Raw genomic sequence first — 22,946 nt, 5'->3', positions numbered from 1 at the left:
CCTGTTGCTATCTGATTGACATGGAACATAAAAAAATAAAAACCATGAATTTGCTGTGTCTTTTTATGCATAATTTTTCACCTTTCGTATGAGGATATGGTTCAGAGTCAAAACCTTAGCAAAGTCACAAAAGATTTCCAATGGTAATAATTTATTGTTTGTGATATAACTTCTGTCAGGTTAAATGTAGTCTGTTCAATTAATAGTTCTTTTTGAAAATCAGTATGTTACTGCAAACACTTTTTGTACTAAGTAATTATAATCCTGTCATATATGATCTCATATTTTTATGCTGATGATAATAAGAGAGGTTAGTAATTTTTGCTGTTATTTTATCTCTTTTTTGTGAAGTGGTTTGACAGTAAAATATTTTAAATCTACCTGGGAAAATACTATCCTGATAAGTTTCATTATTCATTCATATTAAGCACATAAACACATATACCAAACACATTAAAAAAATCTTTTTATGTGTAGTATGTAGACTGACCAGCCAGAACATGACCACAAGACTGTTATCGATATAAACTCATCCAGGCAGTAGCAGCATCACCTGACGAGGAATGAGTGCCAGTCAGACACTTGCATGATGAATGTAGTACCAGTGTGCATACTGTCCATATGTCAAATGGGGAAGGTGTACTATCTAACTGAGTTTGACAGATTGTGATGGCCCGGAGGCTCAGCGTGAGCTCTTCAGAAACTGCACAACATGTTGGGTGATCCAGGAATGCTGTGGTTACTGTCTTGAACTCGTGGCGAAACCAAGACGATGCCACATCCAGACATCATGGGTTTGGGCAGCCACACATCATTGCAGGTGTTGGACATTGTAGGCTGGACAGATTGGTAAAATAGAACAGGCAGTAAACTGTGACAGAACTAACATCAGACTTTAATGCTGGACAGAGTACAAGTGTATCAGAACACACAATGCATTGAACACTGCTAATGATGGGACTCCACAGCCGACGAAGCGTGCTTGTGCCAGTGTTAACACCACGACATTGGTAACTATGACTGAAATGAGCACGTGACCAAAGGCAGTGGACATTGGTGCAGTCTCAGAATGTTGATGGTGTGATGGATCATGATACCTTCTTCATAATGCCAATGGGAAGACATGAATTCGTTGTCTTCCAGGGGAAGAGCTCCTTGACACCTGAACTGTGGCACAGAGACAAGCTGACGGCAGCTTCATTATTCTCTGGGGAACATTCACATGGGCATCAATGGGTCCAGTGGTGCTCATACAATGCACCATGACAGCCAAGGAATATTGTACACTGGTTGTAGACCACGTACACCCCTTCATGATGATCATGTTTCCTGACACCAGTGGCATTTTCCAACAAGATAATGTGCCATGTCACAAGGCCAGGAGGCGATAGAGTTGGTCGAGGAACACAGTGGCAAGTTTCAGTTGATGTGCCGGCCCCCCAACTCACCAGATCTGAACTTGATCAAACACAGCTGGGATGTGGCTGAACATGTCATCAGAGCTCATTGCCCACTCCCCAGAATTTACGGGAATTGGTGACTTGTGTGTGCAGATGTGGTGCTAGCTTCCTCCAGCGACCTACCAAGGACTTATTGCTTCCATGCCATGACAGGTCGCCACTGTTATCCGTACCAGAGGTGGACATACCGGCTATTAGGTGGGTGGTCATAATGTTTTGGCTGATCAGTCTAGCTGAATTTTATAAAAATTGTTGTGGAACAATATTGTAAATTTGCATTCTAATTTTTATTTGTATGATGCTGAATTGTCTTTGTATTTATATCCACCACAGTATACATTAATATTTCATTAATTGTTGTATTGCCAATGGCTGCAGCTGGTGAGGAGAAATTTGTGATTTTGTTTATGTGAGCACAACTAAAGAACAAATTTGACCAAAACAAAGATTATCTGACATTAGATTCGATCTCTGATAATAGTATTAATGTCAGAATTAACTATTATGTTGCATTTTCAGTTTCAATTTTTTTTAATATTTCAACAGTGGCCCAAATAAAGGTGGTGTTTTGGATGGTGTTCAGTATACCACTGTGGCAGTTCCAGGGGACTCGGTGGAACAGCAAGAAGAAGCATCCCCTAACTCCAAGGCTGCTAAATCACAGCCTTCACAGCACATTGAAGTGAGTCCATATTTAACTTAAGAAATGAATGGAACTGTTAATTACTTAGTAACAACTTAAATGTTGGTTCATAAGAATAACAGGTATTGTTATCATTAGAGACCGGATTATATGCATTTACCTGTTGCATTTGAATATTTGGCTCCTTTTCACTGGTTATTGCGTGTTTTAACTAAGCACTAGTGATGATGCATATTTTCACCCTATGTTTACAATATTATAAAAATTTAGACTGGCAGTCTCTACCTCAATCTAGTTTTGAAGCCTCACAGATTGACCGCGACCTAGAAGTGCGTGCAGCCACTAACCGAGAGGCCACTGCTTAGAGAAATCATTACAGAAGAGAAACAGGAACAGGCAGACAAGTCAGTGCTACTGCACCTGCGCCCCCGGTTAATCTCCTCCGCTGCCATACCGTAACCATCAGCAACAATTAAATTAAACTATGCAAGCTTTTAGTAGCACGTCCTTTGTTTCACTTTAGCTCCCTATTTACCCGTACACAGTTGAATGTGTTTATGATGTATTGAATGCAACGTGTTGTGCACTATGCCGCGCATAAAAAGAAACATCGGTTCATGGATAGCTGACTATCCTGGAACATTTACATATGGCAGAATTGTTTTATATTATCAAGTTTATGCATGTCAAGACAAGTCTTCATATTGCAGGAATGCAGAAGAAAGGACCACAACAACAACTTCTGACAACAGCAAGTCTCAGTAGCAAGGATTTGTCCAAAGATAATGAGAAAAGTCAGTTTAACTTGGATCTATGTGAAGCATTCATCACTAGCAATATTCCTCTTCACAGAGTTACAAACCCTAACCTCAAAGACATCCTGTGCAAATGTTGCTTAAATCAAAATGTTCCAGATGAATCAACATTGTGTAAAAATTACATACCAACAATTTACATAAATGTTCTGGAAGAAAAACGCAGTGAACTCAAGGACAGCATTATCTGGATTTCAGTTGACAAAACTACAGACTCTCATGGCCATTACATTACAAATTTTATTGTTGGTGGTTTAAAAGAAGAGCCTTCTTCTTCCTATTTAGCGGCCTGCAAAGAACTTGAAAAAATAAATCCTTCTATGATAACCAGATTTGTGAACGAGGGTATTAGAAAAATATTTCCAGAATCTACTGCAGTTGAAAGGGTGTTTGTGTATATTTGAGATGCTGCTCCCTATATGATCAAAGCAGGAAAAGCCCTCCAAGTATTTTATTCCAGTTTGATTCATGTGACGTACTTTGCTCATGGAGTACATCGCCTTGCTGAAGAAGTACGTTCCACATTTGTGAATGTAAATAAACTGATTTCATTCACAAAGAAAATGTTTCTAAACGCTCCTGCTTGCATCAAGACCTATAAAGAAAAACTACCAAATGCGCCTTTACCTCCCAGAGCAGTGGTAACTCATTGGGATATGTGGGTCAAAGCTGTGTTGTTTTACAGTGAACATTTCAAGGCCATTGGACGGGTAGTAAATGACTTTGATAGTGCAGAGACTTTGGCAGTTTGCCAGTGATAGGAAGCTTTTAGTGATTCTGGTATTAAAAAAGGGTTGCTGTGATTAGCACTCACTTCTCCCATATACGTGCAGGTATTAGAAAGCTTGAAACTCAAGGTTTGTCATTAAATTAATCTATTCAGTTAATGAATAAAGTTATTCTAGTAAACTCCTCATTGCTGGAAGTATTCCCAAGAAAACTTAAAGAAAAGTTTGAAAACATTTTAAACAATAACCCAAGCTTTGAGCCCTTGTGCCAAATTGATAGTTTTATTAATGGGATGGGTGAACTTATATTAGAAACAATAAGTGCCAACATAGCACCCAAATTCAAATACTGCCCAGTTACCTCAGTTGATGTAGAATGGTCCTTTTCTGCTTATAAATATGTTTTGAGTGATCGAAGACACAATCTCACTACCGAGCATTTGGAACAGTACTTGGTTGTTTATGTTTACAATAGTAGAAAAATGTAAAATAAATTGTAAATGATGCTTTGGTCCAATAGTATTAATTAAAATCAAAAAAGTTCATGATAGTATTTTTTTAATAAAATATCATGAAGTTTTTAAGTGTGCCCCTCTGCGTGCGATATCTTTCGAAGTTGGTCCTGTACATATCAATAGTTTCAGTGCAACTCATTCGCATCACATCTGCTTGTTACCAACAACAATAGCAAAGAAGGAACAATTCTTGAAAAATGGTGTGCATCCCCATTGCAAATTTTTATAAAGTAATCCCAAAAGGTCTCCTTCCTAACATCTACCAGAAAGTATTCAGAAAATGATATCAGCATTCTAAATGTATCAATTTTTCGTGTGGGCAGTGCTCTTTCTTGTAATTGATATGCAAAGGCTTGACTTTGAGATATAATGCACACAGTAATTACCATGTTTTTTATTATTTGATCTTCCATATTTTGACACTTTTCACGCATTTTTAAGCATTTTTCATGTATATTTGCATGCATATTTTAAGGTTTTTATGATGCATATAATCCGGTCTCTAGTTATCATTTTTTATCTTTTCTGTATGACCTTTGACTTCTTCCAACATTTAATTGAAAGTCATCCAAACCTATTAACCAAGTGAAAATGCAATAGTTATCTAATATATAACAATATAAAATGGAGGAAGGCACCAGTGAGGGGTGTGTGTGTGTGGGGGGGGGGTTCTGTATCTCATCCTAAACCACTGGATCCATTTCAACTAAATTTGATGCGCACGTATCTACTTTCTGAAAAGAAGCACTATATGAGTAAGCACCACCTATCATCCAGGGTGAGGTCGAGTTAGGGTAGGTGAAGACTGTGCCACATAGAAGCATAACTCAGGAATATCTGAAGAAGCTGCAACCAAATTTTATATATACAATACTCATTATTTGTATCAGCCCATCCATGTATTTTCTAGCATATTGGGCAAACATATCACATGCAAGCTGGAAAAAAAGTTACTGTGATTATAAGACTCTCCTAGCACCCCTAAGCTGAGGGTGAGAGTGAAAAAGTGTGAGATAAAAGCATAATTCAGAGAGGCCTGGAGCAATTTAAACCATATTTGGTATGTACATGACTCATATTTTTTGTATAAAAGTACTTTGGGAGTAAGATAACCTCCTACCCTTAGGGGTTGGGATGAGAATGAAATGATATGTAAAAATGTTCTAAAATGACCTGTTGATATTCATTTCCTGTATTTAGTTGACTTGGAATACTTCAGAAGTATTAAGCGCAATTTCACTCTTATCCATGCTGTTTAGTGCATGTAGGTAATGAGAATGAGCACTGTAGCAAGCCAATAACTTTTTCATTGTGTTTTGGCACCAAGATCATGCCATACAGGAGAATACCGCAGATAAATTTAATACCCTCTCTGAAGCTGTATGGTGTGAAACAGCAGAGAATTAGATCTATATGTGTGTGCAGTATATGTGGCCTACACATACATGGGCGACGCCACAGGTAAAAAGCTTGATAAAAGTAAATCTGTAAAGAAACTAAAGAACATGTTGTTTTCAGTACACAAACATTTTCTTGTCTGAACAAAAACTCTTTCACTATTACACAATAAACATGTGTTGTTGACTGAGTTTAGGCTTCCTTAAGTGAGGTTCAAAAACCTCAGTAATTATTACTGAAATTATCTATTAGAAAGCAGTAAGGGGATGTGTGTGAATGTCATCCTCTCAACCTGGATAGTGCTTTGTCAGTTGTTGCGTGTTTATTTGCTTACTACTTAATTTTGTTGTGGAACAGTATTCTAAGTTGTACTATAGCTAAAGGGTCTTTTCTCAGGTGCAGTTTGAAGATGCAAGCTGTAACTTCTACTGTAGAGTGTATTTTGTGGAACAGTTTGCAAATCTTAGGACTGAAGTACTGCCAGCAGGAGAAGAAGCTTACATTCGCTCTTTGTCTCGGTGTGTACAGTGGGCAGCTCGTGGTGGAAAATCAGGCTCAAGCTTTTGTAAAACTAGAGGTAAGGGTAGTTTATTTGGTCACTTCACATAGTACAGTTGTTTCTGTGAAAGTCTTGCACTTAGTGTCATTTTACCACTTTCCATGAATGACTGTATTTAATGGATATATATAAATCGCTGCATTAGTGGTACTAAACAAGTCTGATGTTCCTAGTCGTTCTTTTATTTGTTGCTCATAGTAAAAACTTATAAAGTTTTTGCTGTTTCAACATGGTTCCAACAACTCAAATAATTAACTTTCTTGTCAGGATACCACTTGGAACATATTCTTTAAATGCGTAAGGTGTAATTAACAGTAAATTGTTATTTTTTAAGTTGATTTATTTGAAAAGGGCATGACCTAATGCTCCCACCTGGTTATTGATGTGATTAATAAAACAGTAATAATAATAATAATAATAATAATAATAATGTAAATAATAATAAACTTGTATTTAAGCTGAAGATTAGTTTGAACACTGTCATGCATGTCCTGTTAGAGGAGATGGTATGCCATTGCATTTCTCCATGTTGTGAAAATACTTATCCATCAAGTTATAGGGGAAATGAAACTCAGTGTTGTTAGTACTTGTCATAAATAAGTGAATGACAGTGAAGCCATTTATAAATTACACAAGTTTTTCCTATGATGTGCTTCGGCCACAACTGCACATCTTGTATGTCCAGTCCCACTTCTGGGCACACAGCTGGTGCAGTGGATATTTGTGTTCTTTTTTATGTGCTTGACAAGCCTACCTGGTGTCGTTTCCTATGAGTGGAAAGTGTTCTCATTGTCTTGGTGGCTTATATGCATGTTAAAAAAAAATATGAAGACACTCTGATGACAGCAAAATACTGTCAAAACTGGTCTCTGTGAAATAAAATAAAAATACCAAGCAGTCTAGGCTGCAGGAGATTTTCTTATTCACCAGTGATAGATCGGTCCCTATGAACGTGTGCAACCAATGTAAGTTACAAAGCATTATATGTCCATGTCTCATCCAAGAAAATAGATGTTAAATTTTTATCCGCTCAGTAAATATGAAAAATTGGATATCAAACAATGGAAACTCCCAGTTGGAATATGAGCAATGTAAGGAAAAGACAGATTGCTACTTATCATAGAGATGACCATTAAGTTGCAGACAGGCACAACTAAAAGACACCTGCACATTAGCTTTCGGCTGTAGCCTTCATCAGAAAAGGAACACATATACACTCATCTACACAAGCAAGGACACCTCACACACATATGACCACTACCTCCAGCAGTTTGGACCAAAATGCACTGTCATGTCAAACAGAAGCAGCAGTCTGAAGGGGGCAGGGAAGGGGAAGGAATAGCAGTATACAGGGGGGGGGGCGGGGGGGGGGGTTGAAGAGCACTGTCTGGTGGAGTGTGCAGGGACTAGACTGACAACCGGGGGGGGGGGGGGAGGGGGGGAGTGAAAATGAAAGGAGCTGGGAAGGGGAAACATGAGCGGGTATATTGACAGAGCATAGCACACAAACAGGATGGGAGACAAGAATTGGGAGCATGTTGCAGGACAGTGGTGGTGGAAATTACCGGGTGGAGAGTGTTCGGATGGTGTGTTACCGTAGTTTGAGGCTGGTATAATTTTGGGCACAGAGAATGTGTTGTAAGGATAACTTCCATCTGTGCAGTTCAGTAAATCTGGTGATAGAGGAGAGGATCCAGATGGCTCAGGTAATGAAGTAGCTGCGTGTCATGCCACTGGTGATCTACTTTGTTCTTGACCACAATTTGGAGGTGACCATTCATCCTGGTGGACAGCTAGATGGTAGTCATACCAATATATAAATCTGTCCAGTAATTGCAGCAGAGCTGGTAGATGACATGGCTGCTTGCACATGTGGCCCGGTCTCTGGTGGGGTAGGGTAAGCATTTGACAGGACTGGCATAGGACGTGCCAGGTGGGTGGATTGGACAGGTCTTGTGCCTGAGTCTTCCACAGGGATATGATCCCTGTGGCAAGGAGTTGGGATTTGGAGTGGCATAGGAATGGACTAGGATGTTGTGGAGATTGAGTTTGCAATGGAACATCACTTTAGGAGGGAGGGAAGGATCTCAGGTAGGATGTCCCTTATTTCAGAGCAGATCTCCCTCATTTCAGAGGATGACGATACACAGCAAAAGCCCTGGTGAAGGATGTGACTCAGTTATTCCAGTTTGCAGTAGTATTGGCTGATGAAGGAAACACTCCTTTGTAGCTGTTTCTTGGGGTGGTGGGACGTTTGGGAGATATGTTTGCGCTTTAGTACTGGGGGGTAGTGCATGTCTGTGAAGGCCTTGGTGAGACCCTCAGCATAGTGGGCAAGGGTTCTTGTCCGATATGCTGCCCCCGTGGAGCAAAGCTGTATGGAAGGGATTTTTGGTGTGGAAGGGATGACAGCTGTCGAAATGCGGGTACTGTTGGTGGTTGATGGGTTTAATGTGGACAAAGGTGTGGATGGAGCCATCAGAGAGGAGGAGGTCAGTATCCTGGAAGGTGGAACACTGGGTTAAGGAGGACCAGATAAGTGGGCATGAGAGAAGGTATTGAGATTGTGAAGGAGTGAAGATAGGGTCTTGGCCCTGAGACCAGATCACAAAGATATCATCAGTGAACCTGAACCAGACTAGTGGTTAGGTGCTTTGAGAGGTAAGGAAGATCACCTCTCGATGGCCCATAAACAGGTTGGCATAGGAGGGTGCCAGCAGCAGCCAATGGCTGTGCCTATTTGTTTGTATAGCTTCCCTTCAAAGGAGAAGTAGTTGTGAGTTAGGATAAACTTAGTAAGATGTATGAGGAATGAGGTAGTGCATTTGGAGTCTGAAGAACATTGGCAAAAGCAGTGTTCAACAGCAGCAGTAGCATGGGCATGAGGGATGTAGGTGTAGAGTGAGGTGGCATCAACAGTCACCAGAAGGGATCCAGGAGGCAGAGGGGATGGGGATGGTGGCGAGTCAGTGAAGGAAATGGTTGGTATCTTTGATGTGGGAGAATACAGGCGATTGGTTATAAGTGTTTGTAATAACATCAAAAATTATTTCAGTGAGGACCAATTACCAGCCACAATTGTTGGGTTTGTGACTTTTGAGGGCCATTTGGAAGGTGGGTGTGTAGAGTGTCATAGGGGTGAGCAGGGAAATGGGGCTAGGGGAGAGATTCTGCCAAACTCCTATGGCTTTTCAGCAGGGATTGGAGGTTAGGATTTTTTTTGAGATCGTATATTGCTGGCCTCTCCTTGCTGAAAGGTTGGTGTTCTTAGGAAGGGACCTGGGTAAGGATGATGAGGGCAAGTTGGAGGTAAGGAATTCCTGGGAGGTGACCTGCAGTTTGCTAGGTGAAACAGGGGGGATGATCATGGTTGAATGGTGGTATGAACTGGCAGAGGCAAGTTCGGTGTTGGATTAGGTTGGCTTTGCTTGAAGAAGATTGGTGGCAAAGAAATGTTTCCATTGGAGGGGTTGGGAGAAGGAGAGTAGGTCTTTGACAAGTCCAGCCTGGTTAAATATGGATGTAGGGCTGTGGATAGGACTGAAAGTTAGGGGTTTGGTGGAAAGATTAACAAGTGTTACAGGATTGCTTTGACTCTGGATTTGGTGGCATGCTGGTAGGGAGTTTTAGGAGATGTGGCACATTGAACAGGTCACCTAGACAGAGTCTGGGCGCTGTGAGGGGCTCATGAGGAGGAACGCTGTAGGTAGAATAGGGGTTGGATAGTGGTGCCCCAAGGAAGCAGTAGGACGTCAGTAGATTGGATAACTTATGGAGTTGGTGACTGGAATGTTCCTCCTGGTGCTGGAGAACAAGGGGTTCAGTTTCATAGATGTGTGTATGTAGCAGGGATTGCACAGTAGCAGTATCTTTCAGAGGGAGCAGAGGTGGTCCTGGGATGCCTGTGCCATGGAGTACCAGGTTTATGAGGGCCAGGGACTGGCAGAATCCGAAAAGGCGAAGGTCATTGTGAAAGGAGGGATGGGATCCAGAGAAAGGAATTTTTGTGGTTAGGCCATTGGGGGTAGGGGGGGGGGGGTAATTCCATGGTTTAGGCAGCATTTAAGAAACGGGATATGGTACTAGGTTTTAGCCAGGGAAAGGGATATTTTTCTGAACTGATGCAGGGGTCCATTGTGGCAGGAATGACGTAGGGGAAAGCAGAATGACATGGAAATGGGCAAAAGAAGGTATCAACATTGTTGTGAGGTCTGTTACTTGATATCAGGTAGTTTGCTGTGATATCCCACAAGGTGCATGCTATCAGACCTTAGTCATAGATTACAGGCTTTCATGAAGAGCTGATTTATTTAACAATTTGATTATTAACTATAATTTATGTTGTACCTGACAGTCTGACTCATCATACCAACTATAATTAACTCATATAAAATGAATTTTTACATAAAGCCAGGTATGAAAATGCACATAGCAAATACATAGCTGGCAGAAATAGCCACAGTAAATTGTTTCATTATGGCAGAACAGAATGTACATTTTGCACAAAGATAAAAGTAATTTAAAAGGGCATATAATGCAGATAATATAGAGGTAGATGGTTATAAAAATCAAGTTGATTTATTTAGTGGGAAGTCTTGAAGCATTCTCTTACACACAGAGCTAACTCTTCTTCACAAATCAGACAATAGTACCATGATTCATGATGATTCTTTTGTTGATTGTACACACTGTACAGCTTTGTTGGTCATATTATCTTTTCAGTGGTGGATGTGGTCCCTAAATAGTGAGATCTGCCTTCTGTTCTAGTTTTCTTCTAAGTGACATATCTTACTCCTATCAATACATTTTTTTTCTAAAAGATATGTGATACGCCATCCCATTACTTTAATGTTAAATGTATCCCACTTCATATACTTCCATAACCTGTAGAGCAATATTTTTCAACCATCAAATAGTTTTTGCAGAGCTAAGTAATAGAAAGTAATTAATCAGTTCTTGGCGTGCCACTTTGTACACTCTGATTACATTAGGTTTCTTGGAAACTTTGCTGTTTCACTTATGAACTTGAACCATTTGAGCAAAGAGAATATTGGAAATAGTGAGGTCTTCCCTTATGTCTCTCTGCTTGCAAAAACTACATTGTCAGTACTTTCCCATACTATGTGTCTTTTTGTTTGTTTTATAGTAACTAACAATCTTTGATTATTCTACAGAATTATGAATTTTGTCCTATAAAACGAACATGTTTTGTCCAGATAGGCTCCTGTCAAGTGTAAAACAATTCCATCTTTGCATTTGCCTCTGAGTTGTAGTAGTACATAAATATTTTGAGGACTATGCAATTGGATTTACATAATACATTCAGTTTCACACAACACTTTGGTTTCTTGTTATTCATATGCTACATGGAAAATAGACAACCACATCATAAAACCATTGCTCCATTAATGCAGAGCTTCTTGTTGGGAACATCATTATTGCTCATGATGCTATTAAAACAGAGCAAAACTAGCCTAATTTTGTAGAGTTGCCCAGTGTATTGCAATTAATTGTCTAAAACATGAAAAGACCCCAATAACAGCTTTCGAGTGCAGCAACAACCTCAGTAATACTTTCATTTCAACAACAGCTGTATCCTTCCACTTTGAGAGGCTGGTTGGTCTTCTTTTCCCACGTTTTTCAGTTTCCTGGTTTGCATATACATTTGTTTGTTCAACCATTAATGTAATGATTTCTTAAAGGCTAAAAAAGAAAAAGAATCAAAAAAAGTGAATTGGTGCCAACATTTTGTAAGTCTTAATTGGAACTACTACTACTCAATGAATGGAGTCTTTCCAAACATTATCCAGCAGTATCCAGCATGTCAGATATTCTGAACGTGTGTCTGAATGTTGACCAGTGAGATGCGAGAATGCCCCCTACATCACAAGCATGCCATCTCCCTTCAGTACAGAGTTGTGAGGTGCCATATTATCATTCAGTTGAAGCCTCTACGTATATCTGCCATTTCTGAGCACTAGCAAATTAAAATCTCTCCAAATCCCATTATTAATTCTGTGATTTGTTGTAATAAAATGTCAAGAAACACAATATTTGTGGCAAAAGAATTATTGTAACTCGCATAATATGAGAGTATGCCATTTGAAGGCAACGGCACATTGAGGATCCATCAAAAATGCATTGTCATTGGTACAATTTATTGTAATTAAATTTCAGTTAATAACATAGCTACAATTAAAGGTTTCAAGAAATGCTAAAGTTCTAGGACTGGGTGTGAAACATTTGTGGTTGATTTAGCACAGCGAGCAGCATGACAGATTCCTAGTGAGATGTGTGATGATGTGGTGGTTTGTGTCCACCAGATCTTCTTCTTCCTCTTTCTTTCTTTTCACATTTTTAATAGGTTCTGATAGCTTATTTTTAGTTTAATATGAGTATATACCATAACATTTGATGTTATGTAAATATAAGTGCACTCTTTGGCTTAATGTACAGAACAGCTTGCACTACTTGTAGTAACATATTTTTCCCTGTTTTCTTTTAAGTTTTGTAATTCGCCTGTTCAAAGATTCTACTACTGAATGGGAACAGTGATCAAGTAAGAATGACCTTAAGATCTTACTAAAATGTGAGAATGATGATATAATGTTTATCTTTTATGTGGAGAACTATTTTGTATCACACTGTTTGTAATGAAACTTTTATAAACCTGTGTCCTTATTGACTGGACATGGTGTTTTCCTTTTTGCCTTGAAACATGTCCACAGAGACTTAAGTTTTTATTTAAGTGTACTACAACAGAACAACATGACTAGCATATGAACAGTGGAGGAAATGTGCATTTTAATGACACTAACATAAGAATTTTATACACACCCATTTCATAAACAGTGTGATTTACAAACTAGATACGTCCCACAACTGCCACTGGAGTGTGTTGCAATCATGTACACCACATCAGTGCCCATGTACCATTTTCACAGTCACATCATTTCTGAGGATTCAGCAGCACGTTAAACTCGTCACACTCAGCATTGATGTTTGACAGCATGGTCCATGTGCTGACAGATTAATTGCATTCACTGTTGTCTACCTCTGGCTGCTAGTCACAATGCTCACTGGAAGATGGTTCATAGATACTTACACCACCAGAGAATTCATTTATAAGCTCATCCCAATCTGTCATTCATGTTAACTAGCTGCAAAAGTCCTACCTCACTCAGATTCCTCTTGTTACTACAAATTTTATAAGAAAAATTGGTCGCAGGTAACAACAAACACAAGTGAACCACCTGCAGTGAAGAGTGGAACAGCTGTTGATGTAACTACAATAAAACCATTACTGTGTTGGTAAAAGTGCTAATAAATACACAAGGTGGGGATTGATTTTTGACAGTGAGTTATCTCATTGTTGGCATCTGAGATAGAATCTGAGCAGAACTTTCTCATTTAAAGGATAGGTTACTACTCACTCTAAAGGTGACATGTTGAGTTGCAGACAGGTACAACCAAAAGACTGTTACAGTCTTTTTGTGGTACCTGTCTGCAACTCAAATGCAACATCTTTACAGTGAGTTACAATATGTCCTTTTCATAATATTGTTGATATTCCAACCTAAACTTTGTATTGTTTGAACTTTCTAATCTGTATTCCAGCTTTGAGACAATTAGCATGTTTTGTTTCCTGCAATTCTGTTTTAGATTTCAAAGATACAGATGGATTGCAAATGAGATAATAAATCTAGCTGTATGAACCATTTAGCATGGATTTTAGAAGCAGTTTACTCCTTTCAGATATGACAGATAATTTATTAATGATTATGTTTCCTAAACTTACGTGTGTACGAACTCTTAATGTGTGTTTTGTAAAACTTTCAGATGATCGATTTATATTGAAAGAGATGTCTCGGCTTGAAATGCAAGTGTTTCTTGAATTTGCACCTAACTATTTTGCATACATGTCTCGATGCCTTAGTTCAGGCCAGCCTACATTACTTGGAAAAATTCTTGGAGTGTACCGAGTTGTTTTCCGAAACTCGGTTACAAATGCAGCCTTGCGTTCAAACTTGCTTGTGATGGAGAATCTCTTTCATGCACGCTTAGTCACACACAAATTTGATTTGAAAGGATCTGTGCGTAATCGTCTTGTAAATCCAAGTACAGACCAAGAAGGTGAAATTGTGTTGCTTGATGAAAACTTGTTGAAAAGTAAGTACTTTCTCCAGTATTGGTGAAATTCACTTATGGAGACACAGTGTCTCCCTTTGATCTTGTCATTACCATTTACATGTGTTTCTTATGAAATACTGTGTATTACACTGAAATATGATTTCACAATATTATACTTTTCTGATTTCTAGTGGCATGTGATTCTCCATTGTACATACACCTCCATTCAAAAAAAGTCTTAATGCAAGCTATAAATAATGACACAGAGTTCCTGTCTTCTCAGTCAGTTATGGATTACTCTCTACTAGTTGGACTGGATCAAGAAAAGAGAGAACTTGTTGTTGGTATCATAGGTATGTATTTTCATTCTCCAAATACATCATGGTGTGATTAATATTATCAATATACATATTTGACAAGACTCACAAGTATTATAAAGAAGTAGTACAATGTTTATGAAAACTTGTGTGTTCATGTTGTGCAGCCACTCTGATTGAAGAATTTTTTCTTCAGTCTCACGACGTGAATATAAAGGACTGGTTTCTCAAGCTAATAGTCACCTGAGTATGTGGTCCTTGCCAGGTCTCTCCATAGTGAACACACTGTTAATGATAAATTACTTACAAATCTAAAAGAAATAGACAGTGGTTATGATCACAGTCCATAATTTACTTCATTATATTCGGAACCCAAGCATAGCTTGTAGCATTTCAGATTAAAGAAATTTTAGTTAAGCAAGTAAAAAAGAAAGTCAAAATAAGAAATTAGAGATTTCGAAATGTTATAAATTATTCAGTGCTATTATCGACTACGTCATGCAAAACACACACTTGATTCAGTGATATTTCAGTAATTCCACCAACAAACATTCACCATCCCCAGACATTCCCCATTTTTTACCATGTTCCAGATTAGGCCTTTTTGAAAACTTGCCCATTTCACTATGACAACTGCTAAATTAGTAATAATTTTTCTACAGTTTTAGTAAAGCATCCGCTATTCAATTCCCTTATTTCTCATGGAAGCATTTTAAATGAACAAAAATTATCCAACAAGTAAGTTTAGCTCACTGCCAAAAGATAACAAGCTTTGTATTTTGGAATGGAAGAGGTTAGGGATGATCATAAGACATCTCATTATAAAGAATTTAAGGATACCCCATGCTAAATGTTGTGCATGAAAGTCCACAATATTAAATATCTTTAGTACAATGCATTAATGTGGGGAAAAATATTTATTACACACTGTACCTGATACATAAATTCATCATATTATTGCGTCGTAACCACACTCGAGTCCAAATCCAAAGGAAGGGTCACTAGGTAAGTACAACTCTTATCACTTAAAGCACATTTATTATGGACATCATTCACAGCCATAACAGAACTGAATTCCTGGATGGATAGTGTTGCTCTTTATACAGACTTCAAGACCCTTCCAGAAATGATACTTACTCAACAACAATCAATTGCTGGTGGTTGGGTTTGAACTGGTGACCTACTGCAAGCCAACCAGTGATGCTAATTGCTACACCACACCACATGCACCACAGCTCGCTGCAATATTTTTGTTTGTAAATTTAGCAACAGCCTTACTCTACGAATTGTTCTGTAGATAATTTTATGACATAAAACTAATGGAGAGCTGATTACACATTTCTGAGATGGAACTAAATGCATGTATTTGTTCTAATTCTATTGACTCCTAGTTTTGCCAATATAAAACAGTGCTCCCAGTTAGTGGAGCTGGACATTCCATTTCAGGTAGAAAGAGTAATTGATGATGGAAGACTGGAAAAGAGGGATGGGCAACAGAAGGTTAGTCACTCTCTGAGGAGACCATTTGTTTGAGCAATAATGGAAGCAAAGATTAATTTTTAATAGTGTTTGACAGGGCAGGAATGATAGCTGTCAAAGTAGCTTGTTGTTTGGTTTGAAGTTGGTTAATGTTTGCGTATGAGCCGTAGTGAGATGGAGATCAGCATCTAGGAAGGTAAATTTGGAACTGGAGGGGAGCCAGATACATTTGAGTCAAGAAACAGAAAGGAACTATGCATTAGCAGATTGTCGGGCAGTTAATAATATTGCCAGTAAGACTGTACGAAGCCAGGGAGCAGAATTTATGGAAGTTGGGAAAGAAACTTCTGTGCAACCAGTAAAAAGATTGGCTTAGACCAAGCCATCCTGTTTCCAGTATCTATTGTTGGATTCTTTTTTACATTTTAACAACCATGGTAAAAGGAGGGAGCCAAAAATTATTTCTCACTGCTTATCTTTTTAATTTATGTCAACATGATTCTTTAGCAAGTCCCTCATATTCAACACTTTGTCAGTTTATTATGATTTAATTTTATAATGTAATGAGCACCAGGCCAGATTTGGTAGCAATCATATAAATAAATTCATTTGTTTCTTTTGCTTTGGGGTTATTATTTTTTGATTAGAAACTCTTTGTCCATTGTGCTATAGACAGCAACAAAGCAACACCTGTACAACTTTTTATTAATAGTCATGTAGGGATTTTCAGTTTAGCCATCAGATTAAGAATATTCAGTAAGCAATAATGTCTGTGCAGTGACAGGAAGTTATTTGGTATGCTGCTGCGTTTCAGTTTTATCTTTGAAATGTCACTGGATCAGTGTTTAGTATTATTTGCGTAAAAGTGAGCAAGAGTATTCTAAATGTTTACAAATAATGTAACTGAAGTGGGACTTTGCTACAAGCTCCGTATTCACCTAGTGGGATGCGGGAAACTGCATAAAAACCACATCAAAGCTGGCTGAAAAACTGACTCTTGTTGTTTATCCACCAGACAGATTATATCCAGGCCAGCACACCTCCCTGTCCCAGTTTTATGTCACAAAAATTATCTATGGAACAGTTCCTACTGTAATACTATTGCTAAGTTTACAAACAAAAATATTACTGCAAGCTGTGGTGCATGCAGTGTGGTATTGAAAGACGCCTCACTTCAACATGGCTATTCAGGTAGGTTCTTTAACAAAAAACTGTTGTGCCAATAATGAAGCTGATTTGATAATATGTAAAAAAAATAAGAAAAATGTTTGTTTCATAAACAACTCACCTTACTTCTTGGCATACTCTCCATTGAGGGATATACACCTGGTCCAGCAATTGTTCAGCTTGTTCATCCCCCCAGAAAAATAGTTTCTGCCAGACTGCAAATTTCTCATTGACTGCAAGTATTAATTCCTCGTTTGATGAAAATTTCTTCCCACCAAGCCAAAGTTTCAAGTTAAGGAACAGGAAGACGGGCACTTGGGGGTAAGTCAGGTGAACTGAGTTAATGAGGAACCAATTTAAAGTCCAGTTAATGTATTTTTAACATTGTTATTGCTGATTTGTGGGATGATACATTATCTTGGTGAAAGTCTTTTTTCCATACCAGGGCCTCTCAACCAATGCAAGTTTCAGAAGATCCAACAATGAATCATAATTGGGTCCAGTTATGGCTCTGCATTTCCAAGTAATTTATGAGGATCTTTCCTTTTGAGTCCCAAAAAACAGTGGCCATCACCTTACCAGCTGACAAAGTGACCTTTCCTTCTTAGGTGCAATTTCACCAGCATTTTTCCTTGTTTTGGCAGCTATTTTGACACTGTGTGTAATGATGGATCCAGGTTCCATCAATAGTCACAAATCAGAACAAAAAGTCTTCCAGATTGTGATCAAGCATCTCCAACAAAATGTTGTACTGATGCACTTGTGGTTGACTGTGAGTGATTGCAGCACTCGCGTCACACACAGCTTCTTCAAAGTCCATTCTCTGCACAGAATATTAAACTCTCACTCAGTTCAGATGCCTGCAGTCTCAGCAGCTCCACAGTTTTTTATTCGATGTTCTTGCATTGTTTTTGTCAATGGTTCTCTTTGTGGTGGTCTCAGTTGGACAGCAGGAGTGTGCTTTGTCTTTGATATGTGACCGACCACATTTAAAGTCGTGAATCCAAAAGTAAATGGTCATCAATGATGGTACGGAGTCCATGTTTAGCAGCAGCATGAAACTCGGTTTTCTCCATCTTCAGTTGCAGTCGACACAATAACAGATGGCAGTCAACAATGAACTGTTTGCTGTACATTGTTGAAATTACTTATATGATCCTTGGAGTAATCAAGCTTACCGACAATGAAGGTGCAACAAATTTGTTCTGTTCTTTTATAGAAATTTACCGGAGTCATCAAACCACCGTCATACATTCTGGTTGCAAATTTCAAATACTGCAGAACCTTCAGAAATGGTGAAACTGCTAACCCATACAAATTAAATACCACCCACAAATTTCTTTCCTGCTTGTTAAAACTGTGGAGTACTGCTGTCACTGTAGATGTCAACTTTTATTTGCCTTTTAGCTAATGACTCCTCCTAAACACCAAAATCAATGCTTTCCAGCATAAATTCCTTTTGTCATGGTTATGGGTGGCTGCATTTTCAGTATTGCAAAAACTGAATTCATTTAGCATATACCGTAAATAGCCACTGAATTAATAGAATCTATGTTCTCTGTCTCAATCTAGCCATAATAGTCCATTAAGCCTGTTGGAAGAATACTGTGAGGGTTTTTTTCTGGTAAACTATGTTCTACCAAGGAACACACAAATTTGTATGTCAATCCGGCTTGGGAATGTTGTTTATTTTTTGGAAAACTTGCAGTTTGTTGTAAAAAGAATGCCGAGTCACTCAGTTTTATGCCCCACTGTCTGGCCTATACTTCCCAAATCTAAACTTACATCAGCAAAAGAACAAAACAGCCATAATTCCTGCTACTTTAAATGCATAAATAAAGATACCTCCCATAATCATTGTGTTACCCCCGACTATTTTTTTTCTTTCCCACTATGTAAAAATTCACAAATAAACAATACATAGGCTCAGTAGCTCCCTTTTATTTTCCTGGAGACAGAAAGAAGTTGATTTGTTTGTACATACCACTCAGTGGAATACATACCTCAGACCAGGCCAACTCAGTACCAGTTAACAAACACAATGAATTCCCCCTTATACAATAACACAACCTATGCAACTGTAATGGTGGCTGTCCTTTTCAGTTAATGAGCTGGTTTAACTCATGTGGATAAGTTCTCCATTGGCATGCTGTTTTCTTTTTTGCTAAGAGTATACCATCTCCACCAGCTTCCTACACTCCTTATTGGAGGTTTCATGGCACTGATTCACCATGTCCTCCTCGTTAATTCTGCCATCAAATATCATTCCATGTCTCATATCATCCAAAACAGATTTATGACAATGATTAGTTTATTTTTGAAACAGTTAACCTGCATTCTCATAGAAACTATGTTTACCAGAAAATAACATCTTATGCCAGGTGAAAGTCTTTCACTTAGTGATGACAAATGTGTTGGAACACTCATTTTAAGTTTGTCCCATAAAAGAGAAGAACTTAAGGGTGAAGATGAAACTGGCTAGTGTGACAGTAAATATGGTTTTGGTAGACTTTTAAGCAGACATTGGGAGATGTAGTGTTGGACAGCTGAATGACACTCTGTATGTCGTGTATGAGACATTTTAGCATAGAGTGAGGTGACAAGGGAGATTTCTATTTGGGGAGGGATAGGAATTAAATTTGAAATGCCCCTGGAAGCAGTTTCTGTCTTTTATGTAGAATGCTAGGCTGTGTATGATAGATAGGAGGTGCTGGTCCACCATGAATTTTATACTGACTGATGTTTACCTCTGGATTACTGCACAGATTTCAGTGGACTGCTCAAGTGATAGAAATTTTATCCAAAAAATTGCCACAGTCTGAAGTGTTAGTAGCTTGTGCTGATCGTGAGACTTCGGTTCTAAAATTTATTCTTCCCTTAGTGACAGGGCTTGGGCTTAGTCACTTTTCCATAATTTTTCATTATCATGATTGAGAAAAATGTTTAATATTTTTTACTCCAAGCATTGCACACTAATCATGAAAATAAAATTCTTTCACCTAAAGAGAGAGTGCGTGCATGTCTATGTGCATGTGTGTGTGTTTGTTTGTTTAACAAAAAAAAAAAAAAGTGAGAGAGAGAGAGAGAGAGAGAGAAATCCAACATGGAATCAAGCCTGGAGCCCTCTGCACACAGAGTTTGAGTGCTTACAACAAGTGTAGAAACCACCAGTGAGAGTATGATGCTGTTCCATATATTCTGTTATCTTGCGGTTAACGCATAAATAATGACTGTGATTTACTACATAAATTAAAGGTGGGTGGGGAGAAAGAAAGGAAAGGGAAGGAACTAATAATAGCAATTGCATTGGGACTTTATGTGGAATTGGTGGTGATGAGCAAAAATGGTTCCCATATCGGGACTCGAACCAGGGATCTTCTGTTTACTAGGCAGTTGCCTTAACCACTGTACCACCTGGACACAGCATGAATTAACTCGGCACGCTCCCCAGCCGATTCACATTCCCACCTAGCACCACCTATTTGCAGTTCCTGTCCGTGTCCACCATGCTTGTTAATTTTAGATTCCCACTGGAGGTCAAACGTAAATGTGTTTCTGTGGATTTTTTGCCCATCAAGATAAATCAGTTATGTGCACATGTGGTGTTTGTTCACTTGGACCCCACATTCATAGAACATCTGTGTATTACATCTGAAGAACTGTTTTTATGGTTTATTGCAATAGGTTTAAAATACTGATAGGCCATTTTTCCTTAATATTCAAGCAATATTACGTACTGAAAATATCCAAAATGTAAAATGAAAAGTTGTAAAGGAGAAACATTTAAAGTTAATTTTTTAACTAACCCTGCTGCCAGTCAGGTTCACTTTTCATCACTGAGCAGGTTACCAAAAAATTTTTGGTACAGCATAATTTATCCCTTTTGGAACCAAAGTCAGTTTTAAAGCAGATTAATGAGTTTAATTTTTTGTTCATTGATTGTTATATTTGTGGATATTAATGCATGTTTACAACAAATTTTAAATTGTGGAGTCATCTCATTGACCTTCCTCCTCCTACTCCTCCCATCCCACTCACTCCTTCACCAGCAATTTCATCCTCTTGCCCATCTTACACATCAGTATCACATGCATAAATCATGCAAGCACTCACTGTTATACCGCCACCACCGTTTCTGTTATATGATCAAAGATAATCTTCAGAGTTAGATTTTCCAAGAGATCTGTTCCTTTAAGCAAGTATTTTGTCATCCTTTGACCCTTTAATTGTCAGTGGCATATCATCAAAAGCAACCAGTTGAGTATTATGTATTTTTAATAGTTCATCTGTTTGCAGCTTATCTTTTTCTCTTCATTATTGATTGATACTTAAAAAGCTGGTTAGAAATTATCCAGGGTGCAAAAATATCAATATAATCATACAAGATCATAGAAGAATGGATGACAGTGGATGATTGTCAAATTTGAAAAGGAGGGCAGCAGTCTTTTACATTCATTTGAAATTTAATTGTGCCACTACTACTTCTTCACTTCTGTCAGTCTTCCATTCATGCAGGATGAAAAGTATATTGTTTCTGCTATGCTACACATGAAAGTGAGAAACTGTGGTCTGTACTATCACTGCTTGAATAAAAAATGAAAGATATTTTTTCCATTGTCTACCAGGAATAATACTCATGATTGTTTTGTATCCTTCCTTTCAGATTACATTCGTACATTCACTTGGGACAAGAAGCTGGAGACTATGGTGAAATCATCAGGCATTTTGGGTGGCCAAGGAAAGCTTCCAACTGTTGTTTCACCTGAACTGTACCGTGCTCGCTTTACAAGTGCAATGCATCGTTATTTCCTAGCTGTGCCAGATCGGTGGACTGGTCTGGGTAAGGGACTGGAATGTTAATGATGTTGTGGTTGCTAGAACTAACAACTGATAACAGGAGTGTGAAAGCTATGATTGCCTACATTTTGTTCATAAAGATGTCCACACAGCTGGTGTGAATTTTCTGGTTTCCTTTAATTATGGGTTTTCTAGTCATGTTTGTTTAAACCATACATTGATGCTTAATTTAATTGTTCTGTTTCAACAATTATATGTAATCAGTCATCTATAGAAAATTGTTTCTACCTTGTACATTAACTGAGTCAATATGAAATACAGCTGACAGTGAGAGTGTTTGTTTTGTTAAACAATCAAAAATGTTAATAAGTCAAGTAAAGTAACTATTTGCATGATTTTCATTAATTGTTATGCTTGTAAATTGTGCATTCTTTATAACAGTTATTTTTCTCGTAATAAGGAAAAACATTGTTGCATGTGATAGTTATGAAATAACAATGCGTACATTGCATGATTCATTCCAAAATGGAATAAAACACCATTCATCAGTATTAATAGCATAAAAACATATGACTTTATGTAAATAATGTATTTTAAATACTGCAATAAATAAGAAAGTTCTGACTTGTTCATGACATTGTTTTAAAACCTACATCTACATCTGTACTCTGCAAGTCACCATGTGATACATGGTGGAGAGTTCGGTACATAGTTTTCTGAGATCATAGTCCCTGCTTCTTCCGTATGGTACATGGGAAGAAAAACTTGGTATTCCTCTACATGGGATTGAATTCTCTAATTTTAACACGATGTTCTTTATGAGGGATGTGTACTGGATGAAGTAGCATTTTACATCATGGGCTCTTGGAATGTTGTAAGGCTCTCCATGTTGCACATCATATTTCTTATAATGACTCTGATTGCAGTGGTACACACAA

At 38.2% G+C, this 22,946-nt stretch overlaps 1 protein-coding gene across 2 annotated transcripts in view; it reads left to right on the top strand.

Moving 5' to 3' along the window:
* LOC126475111 (1-phosphatidylinositol 3-phosphate 5-kinase) overlaps window positions 1-22,613 on the top strand; it is a 372,610-nt gene extending 349,997 nt beyond the window's left edge. For both annotated transcript variants that reach the window (XM_050102696.1, XM_050102695.1), the window contains 5 exons: window positions 2,007-2,142; window positions 5,956-6,136; window positions 13,958-14,287; window positions 14,440-14,601; window positions 21,875-22,613. In XM_050102696.1, coding sequence (XP_049958653.1) covers window positions 2,007-2,142; window positions 5,956-6,136; window positions 13,958-14,287; window positions 14,440-14,601; window positions 21,875-22,071 — 1,006 coding nt within the window. In that variant the 3' untranslated portion in view covers window positions 22,072-22,613. The remainder of the gene's footprint in view (window positions 1-2,006; window positions 2,143-5,955; window positions 6,137-13,957; window positions 14,288-14,439; window positions 14,602-21,874) is intronic.
* The last annotated feature ends 333 nt before the right edge of the window (window positions 22,614-22,946 follow it).

Source organism: Schistocerca serialis, chromosome 4, assembly GCF_023864345.2.
Source record: "Schistocerca serialis cubense isolate TAMUIC-IGC-003099 chromosome 4, iqSchSeri2.2, whole genome shotgun sequence".
NCBI lineage: Eukaryota > Metazoa > Arthropoda > Insecta > Orthoptera > Acrididae > Schistocerca > Schistocerca serialis.
The sequence above is the reverse complement of the archived record's forward strand: the minus strand, read 5'-3'. Positions and strand labels throughout refer to the sequence as shown.